At 36.4% G+C, this 8,515-nt stretch overlaps 1 protein-coding gene across 3 annotated transcripts in view; it reads right to left on the bottom strand.

Moving 5' to 3' along the window:
- The window catches only part of LOC107699166 (ras-related protein Rab-23-like), a 10,157-nt gene that overhangs the window by 321 nt on the left and 1,321 nt on the right, over positions 1–8,515 (bottom strand). The window contains exons 2-8 of one of the 3 annotated variants that reach the window (XM_016500361.1): positions 7,735–7,886; positions 5,944–6,172; positions 1,781–1,866; positions 1,558–1,714; positions 1,378–1,460; positions 950–1,042; positions 7–295 (exon numbers count right to left, since the gene is read on the bottom strand). In XM_016500361.1, coding sequence (XP_016355847.1) covers positions 168–295; positions 950–1,042; positions 1,378–1,460; positions 1,558–1,714; positions 1,781–1,866; positions 5,944–6,098 — 702 coding nt within the window. In that variant the 5' untranslated portion in view covers positions 6,099–6,172; positions 7,735–7,886 and the 3' untranslated portion in view covers positions 7–167. Of the gene's footprint in view, positions 1–6; positions 296–949; positions 1,043–1,377; positions 1,461–1,557; positions 1,715–1,780; positions 1,867–5,943; positions 6,173–7,734; positions 7,887–8,515 lie in introns of those variants that run through there. The other 2 variants (XR_001635425.1, XM_016500359.1) reach the window with 2 other exon arrangements.

The following is an 8,515-nucleotide window of genomic DNA, read 5'->3' as shown; positions in this document are numbered from 1 at the left end:
ACACACAGACACACACACAGACACACACACACACACACACACACATTATGACGGATCTGCTCTGGATTACACGCGTTCAGAGTGGACGCGGGACCTTCCTTGAACTCTAATTAGTGCTAATGAAGCTCATCAATTCCCAGCAAGGCATGCAGTGAATCAAAGCCATTCTACAGCAGTCTGCAGCTACCGAAGGGGTTTTTTGTTTTCTTGGTCCTCTGCTTGTTTGGGCGCAGGTTTATGATCTCACGGCCGTTCAGATCGCCGGCGGTCTGGTGGGCTGTAGTGTTGAAAACGCCTGAAAACAGTAAGAGACCATTTCAAAACGTGTCATGAGAATTTCAAACAGTCATGCTAAAGCTACATTTAAATAAACACTAGCAGAGTTGTAATAAAATGAAATATATAAATATAAGATGTGTCTGTGAGGTCATCAGTAATAATCAAATAGCAACAATTTCTGAGAAAAGGAGAAAAATCCATAAGAGCGCCTGTCTGGAAACTTTCAGATACTTAAAGCATGCTCAGATACAGAAAGCACTTTTTGTTTATTGCTTGTAATGTGTTTCTTTGTTCCCCTTTATTTCTTTATATCTGCTTGTACGTTTTGAAGCTACATTTAGTTGGTTATAATTCTTAACATACAATTGTTTTGATTTATTTATTATTTGTAATGATTTTGTAATGACTGTAATGATTTTAAAAAGTATCCCACTTATGGTAATTTAATAAAAATGAACAAATAAATTTGGTAACGTGGGTAAAACAAATAAACTAATAATAATTAATGATAATAATAATAATAATTAAAAAAAAAAGTAGATTTAAAAAGTAGATCAAGAATCGCTTTGGAATCGTGATACCAAGAATGGAAATCAGATCGGATCATGCAATGTCTAAAAATTCCCATCCCTAAATAAAAGTATTAATTTCTTAAAAAAAAAAATCTTACCTATTTTATTGCTGGACATGTGAACAACCTCGGTCTCCTCTGCTGACTGTAGCTTGAGTCGTTGCAGATATTTGTCAGCTAGATACTTAAAAACTACAACATCAAAAATATATAAAATGAGTAGTGCTGTCAAACGATTAAACGCATCCAAAATAAAAGACATGTATTTATTTATAGTCATATAATTTATATTATATATAAATATATTTAAAATATAAACAACTTATTTTTCTTAAATATATACACGCATGTGTGTGTATTTATATATACATAATAAATATACACAGTACACACACATATATTATGTAAACAAAGACTTTTATTTTGGATGCGATTAATCGCGATTAATCTTTCGACAGCACTAAAAATTTGTTATTTTACAGTTGAGCATAAATCAGTTTTGTGAACTGAAATGCTTTATCGCTCACCCTCATTGACGTTCAGATCTTCTTTTACTGATGTCCGATAGAATCTCAACTTCAGCCTCTTAGCGAGACCTTCAGCCTCCTCACTGAAGCAACACAGAAGGTTTGCCATTGGCCACATCAATCTCTACCGTCGCTGATACTGTGCATTAAACAACTGAACCCTGATTCTTTTTGTCTTACTTTTTGATAACCGTGTCGTCCAGCAAATCGATTTTGTTCTGCACCAGGACGGTGGGAATGTCCCCGACCTCCATCTCCACTTTCTCCCTCCAGCTGCTGATGGCCTCAAAGGATTCTCTGTCGGTGGTGGAGAAGACCAGCACACAGGCCTGAGCTCCTAAAGGAGCAAACACACGTCACAAACCCGCTCAAGGCCTCGAACCTCACAGCTAAACGGTCTCACCTCTATAATAGGCCTTGGTGATGGCATCAAACTCCTCCTGTCCTGCTGTGTCCCACAACATCAGCCTGACGTCCTCACCGTTAACTCTGAAACGCATGTAATGTAAACCTGATATATGCATTGGGCCAATATCTAAAAGTCTGCTGAAATGCATCAAATAATTAGGTGAAAAACAAATAAAAATGGTAAAATCATTTCCCAAAATCTGTTGGGGCCGCATGTCAGGTCAAGCAGGCTTACAGCTGCAATTCACATCTGCTTTCATTCTCAGTTTGACTAAGCATTGCAACAGATGAAGCCACTGCCAGCTCATTTGTTCCTCGTTTCGTTTTATGTGTACAAACAGTAAACCGCAGAGATTTTCTCTGGCATTTACTGCCGATGACACGTCTCATGTTATATTGGAAAGAGACTGATATCCAGGAACTACTGCTAAAAAAGCAAGAGGATGTTCTTTTCCCAAGGGGTTGCCTGAGCGTCACCACGTGTTATTTGTCATAAACCATATTTAAATGCAAACAGGACGTTTGCTCGTTCGGAAGTGTTTTGTTGTCTGCCATGACAAATGTGAGCCAGATTTACTGGCATTTATTTCTGTTTAAAGTTGTGAATGATTCAGGCTTTGTTTGTATGTATGAGTTGATTACTGTACCTACTGTGCAGTCAGTGCTGGGTAGTAACTGATTACATGTAATCTGGATTATGTAATCAGATTACAAAAATTAAGTACTTGTAAGTAGAGTATATTACATTTTAAAATGCCCATAATCAGATTTCAGTTACTTTTTTATGGATTACATATCGTTCTGGACAAAAAACATTTCAAACCTGGAAGACTTTGTGTGTGTCATTGCTGTTTCCATGTTTATTAATGTTTGTTCCTGTAATGAACATTCCCATGTTTTTGTGCGCCAAACTCCTTCAAAAAAAATAGTTCCTAGTTAATATTTTAATCATTTCGATTTTTACCAACCCACTGCAGTTCTTACATTAAACCCAGTTTGGGAAACCCTGGTGTAATGTAATTTTTAATGCATTTTTTGATGTTGATATAAAAAAATGGAATATATTTTCTTTAGTGCTGTAAAAATTAGCGTTAACGCAGGCGATTCATTTTTCAGTTTAACACGTTAAAAATATTTAACGCAATTAACGCAAGGGCGGAGCTAGTGTTGGCCACCCCACACACAACTGTAGCACATGCTCTTCAATTGCACGCACAAATGCAGTGGCGCACACTGTTTATAATTTCATATTAAAGCGCAAAAGAAACTACGAGCATGCAATATCAGTTAAGTCATGAAGTTACTTAGTAGAGACTTTAAGACCTGAAGCATGTTAGAAAAGGTAAAGAGTTTTGAGAAAATAGGATGCGTGTCAGATCCGCGTGATGTTCAGCAGCGGCAGCTCTTAAAGTAATAGCAGCCAAAATAACCTAATAACCAGCTGCTGTGATGTCTTTTCATCAAAGAACTAAAGAAAAAAAGAGGAAATCAATAACCTTTGTAGCTTTAAGGATTCAAATTTAGATTTAAATTAGAATTTAGTGTTTGATAACTTTATTCAATTTCTGTATATTTCCTACTTGCTGAAGGACACAGGTAACTAAATATGACATCCATTATAATGGGTTTATGTGAAGATTGTTTTAAGTTCACATAAATTAGAAGATATTTTAAGTAGTCTAATAAATGTTCAGATTGATAGCTCTCAATTATACTGTAATGCTGAATGGCTATAGTTAATGGTTAAATATTAGAAAAAAGAAAATTTCCTAGAGACATCAGTAGTACTGGTATCAGTGATACTCTCCTTCAGTCATAAAACAAATATTAAAAATATAATGTATGTTGATTCTACATTAATTTGAAGATTGAATGTGAAATTATTGCAATATAAATGTATATTTAAAAACTGTATATTTGAAAAAATGTTAGGTGGGATTAATCGAAACGGCACTAATTTTCTTTCTTTCTCTTTGCTTTGTTTTATGATATCAATATGGTACATTTAATGGTAAGTTTAAAACAAGTTAGATTAAGAAAAGTCATCTAAAAAGTATTCAGAATACATGACCTAAAACGAGTAACCTAGATTACGTTACTAACTATGGTTTTCATCATGCAATCTGTAATCAGTAACAGACTACAAATGGTAAGTAATCTACTGTGTGTAGTACATACTACATACTCCTACTCATTTCTAAAAAGCAGTATATGAAATAGAGTTGGGCGGTACTGCCAAAATCTTCCTATGAGAACTAATCACAGTAACAGTGTGTGTCAAATGGGTCAGTCCATTTCAATTGGCTCAAAAAATGTCAAGTTGGTTGCTTGACCTTTTTTTTTTAAACATTTTATTTTATATTATTTTAGTTTAGTGACTCCCTCTAATGTACTGGTTTTGCAAAACCACCAGTTTTAAACATTTTTATTATACTGGTTTAACAACATTTTTGTGTCATGCAACAAAGACCATTTTGGCAACAACAAATTTTGGTTACATGAATGTTTACGGAAACAATATCTCAGCTCAGGATGGTCTGATTTTGTGAAAATCTATGGCAGCCGTAAACGTATGACTTTCAGATTCCACTGGTTACGACTAGTAGAAATCTGAGGTAAAAAACGTCTTTATTCGTGTGCTTATAATGTTCAAGCAAGATCCAATGGTCCTCCTGAGATGGATTAACCCAAACTGGTTTGTATACTACATAACTTATGATAAAGCCTATTTATGGATAATCTAGTGAATTAAATACAAATAACATACTTACATTATTTAGAACTTTATTTAGGACACAAACCAACAGATCAGATTATTCATGACAAAGGAATAATGAGTCTTATCTTGGGTTGAAAAAAAAAACCTGTCAAAATAACCCAATGAAAAGAATAGCTCAGCCTGTAAATTCTGATTGGATGGGCCGTATACGAAGCTGTTGTAAAACAGCAGATATACACACACCTGTGACCACATCTCACTCGATTTCTGTACTGATGTTGTGACAAACCACTAATAACTAAACAGCACTCAAAATGTCAGAATGATTCAGATGGCCAATCAAATCAAAGAAGGCGGGGTTTACTGTTAACGGAGACCGAATATGAATTCCAACATGCCACCTCAGTTTTAACAGTGAAAGAGTGCAAGGTAATATGTAATGTAGCTAAACATGTAATATTTGATTACTGTTTAACGATTTTAAACGACTGACATTATTTAGTTCATAACTGAATGTGACGTGACAAAAAACATTAATGGAGCTGATTTGGCATATTACGCAGCTAAGGTAAGCACCGAATTTGTGCATATTTAAAAAAAAAAAAAAAAAAGGTTTATTTGCAAATAGTTGAATGAATTACTTCATAATAAAGTTATTTTCTACCGTTCTTCTTTATTCCTGTAGCTCCCTTTAAATCCGTTAATTCCTTTAAACCACTATTAACACGCCAAAAATGTGCTTTGGTTCCCCACAATATTCAAGACATGGTTATAGATTTTAAAACTCACGTTTGATATCGCTTCTGGTTCATTTCCGAATTTGTGCATATTTAAAAAAAAAAAAAAAAAAGGTTTATTTGCAAATAGTTGAATGAATTACTTCATAATAAAGTTATTTTCTACCGTTCTTCTTTATTCCTGTAGCTCCCTTTAAATCCGTTAATTCCTTTAAACCACTATTAACACGCCAAAAATGTGCTTTGGTTCCCCACAATATTCAAGACATGGTTATAGATTTTAAAACTCACGTTTGATATCGCTTCTGGTTCATTTGTACGATGAAGGTCAAGGTGAATGCATCTCGAATACATATTCCATGTAATATACTCTTGTGTCTGTCGATACTACGCATTCTGACAAATGAAGCAGATCATTCACACAGAAAGTGTGCAAAAATACTTTGCATTAGTAATGTCAGCATGCTATCCAAAACAACTTCTTAGATTACTCAGTTTCTAAAGAAATGGTTTTCTTCTTCCAGGTAAAAGAGGTAAAAAATTGTATTTTAAGAAACTGAGCAGCAAAGACATGAAGCCAGCCTTAATGCGGTCCACCTGCTGAGCAATAAGGTTCAAACATAGAAACCAAAGAGCGCAGACAACAGGAAACCTATAAAAGCATTTCAAAGCGACCCGACTGAAGCGTAAAAGCATGCTTACATGATCTGTCTTTCCAGAAAGTCAACCCCGATGGTCTTTTTGTAGTCCTTCGTGAAGATGCCCTTGCAGTATCGCTGGATCATACTGGACTTCCCGACTGCTCCGTTCCCCACCACCACCACCTTGATGGCCACTTCCATGTCCTCCTCCAGCATGGCTGCGATGTGCCTGTGCTTTCACCTCACTCCGGCCCGGCTCACTGCTGCTGTAGGATCTTCTCAACTCTAGCCTGTTTTAGGAAAGCAGTTGACAGATCAGTCATAATCCCACACATTATGACACATCAGGTGTTACTTCAATGCACATTTTCACCACCTTTGCTGACAGGATGCAAAAAAACGGCATCATTGTCGTTTCCTGCATCATGATCTAGAGACGTGATCTATTAGTCCCTGAGTGGTTTGGGTCAGTTTGCATTGAGTAAGAGCCTGCTATATGGGTCTGGGCTGTGCTTACCATTTCATGATGCATTTTGCATGGTCAATTTATTTATTTTGAAGATTTTTTGCACTGCAACTTTATTTTCGTAACAAATAAGCCCATTTGTCCCCAAATTCTGTTTACTGTAATGCATCTGGACTTTTAATTTTGAATTTATTTGAATTCCTATTATTCTCAATGGTGACCATGAGTAATACAATGCAAAGATGCATCATTGAAATCAGCATTAGTTGCAACAAGTACTACCATAATGATACTAGATTTTAATTATATATTAAAATGTTGTTTTTTTTTTTACAGTAATGAGAATTTGGGTGTACATGTGCTTAATTGTCATGAAAAATAAATTCACAAGGAAACTAAAAAAAGATTCCTTTCTATAAGCAAAGTGGAAGTTCTCTCTTTCTTTTGGGTTTGGGGAGAAACCCAAGCAGACATGTTTTTGACAGGTCTCATGAGGTTCACCCATAAAGGCCCAGCTTTTACCCTCAAAATAACCTGGTTGCAAATCAACAATGCATTCAACAATTATAACAATGAAAACTGGTTAAATTTGCTAGAACAACTGCTGTTAACAGTCTCAGTAATAAACAGGAAAATAACAGTGCTAATCTGGCCAAATTCCCTTATGAAACAAATTCACTTTTAGCTGTAAAGCAGCTCTACAGAAGATAATGGTGCCATTATGCAGCTCAATTCAGTTCGATAACAGAGCGAATGTTGCAAACCTCATTAGTTACGAAGTGAACTCAGCTCAACTCTAAAGCAGCTCTACAGCAAGGACGGTGTCATTATTGAGCTCCAGTCAGTTCAGTGTTTGATTCAGTTCAGTTCAATAACTGTACGGTTCATCAATTCTGAAACAAGTTCATTTCAGATCCAAGCAGCTCTACAGAAGACAATAGTTTTGTCTGCAGCAGGAGTCTTGAACTTGAACGCAAAAATGCAATCCAAGAATGCTGGATAGATAGCAGCGCTTACATATTAGGTTACGTTCCCGAGGCCTCCCGCGTTTCTGTTGGGTAACTAAATACAGCAGCCAACCTGAGACAACAATAACATGCATGAGCCCTTCACGGCAGAATCTCCACAGGATCAGCCTTCATCAAATAAACTTGCAAAATGATGCCCTCATTAGATTCAAACCCATATCAGATCCTTCCAAATATTGGCCAATGTTCCTAATTGTATTTCATTCCTTCAACTGTATGAATGTTTTAATGCATCAATACAATGTTTTTTTTAAATGTTTTTTTATTTATTTATTTAACTTGACTTCTACATTTATAGATCAATGTAGCCTAAACCAAACATTTATTTTAAAATACATTAAGAAAGCATTTCACTGACAAGACTGGATTTCCTTGCTTCCGTTTGATTCAGCTTTTAGAACAAAAGCCGGATCCCAGCGTTCGTTCTTGACAGGTGTTTATGAGGTCTGGCTGTCTGAAGGGCCCACTGCGTTACTGCCATGGCACTGAGATCCACGTAACCAAGGAAGTCTGTGTGATATACAGAGCACAGTCAAAACACACACATCCCTAAATACAAATGTACGAAAGAACCCCATCTGCCTGTTTAAAGGGATAGTTCACCCAAAAATTAAAATGTGATGTTTATCTGCTTACCCCCAGGGCATCCAAGATGTAGGTGACTTTGTTTCTTCAGTAGAACACAAACGGAGATTTTTAACTCCAGCCGTTGCAGTCTGTCAGTCTTATAATGCATGGCAATGGTAACAAAATCTATGAGAGTAAAAAAAACATGCACAGACAAATCCAAATTAAACCCTGCGGCTCGTGACGACACATTGATGTCCTAAGACACGAAACGATCGGTTTGTGCCAGAAACCGAACTGTTTTTATGTAATATTTGACCTCTAATACACCACTATGTCCAACTGCTTTGAGCGCGCGCCCGGCATCCGGTGCGTGAGGTGTGTACGTGCTCTGGCGTAGTTTACGTTAATTGGTGTGTTGATATCCAGCCGAAGAGCAATCAACCATAACTTCAGGCGAGCAGGCTCAGAAGTTGGAAATACGTGGAAAGTCACCACTCCCGAATGAGTTCGCGCGAGAGAACGTAATCTTTTAGTTTTAAGTCGGTTTGAACAATCCGGATAAGCGCAAG

The sequence above is a fragment of the Sinocyclocheilus anshuiensis genome, unplaced genomic scaffold (assembly GCF_001515605.1).
Source record: "Sinocyclocheilus anshuiensis isolate Anshui unplaced genomic scaffold, SAMN03320099.WGS_v1.1 scaffold166, whole genome shotgun sequence".
Classification (NCBI taxonomy): Eukaryota; Metazoa; Chordata; class Actinopteri; order Cypriniformes; family Cyprinidae; genus Sinocyclocheilus; species Sinocyclocheilus anshuiensis.
This window is presented reverse-complemented; position numbering and strand designations above follow the sequence as displayed.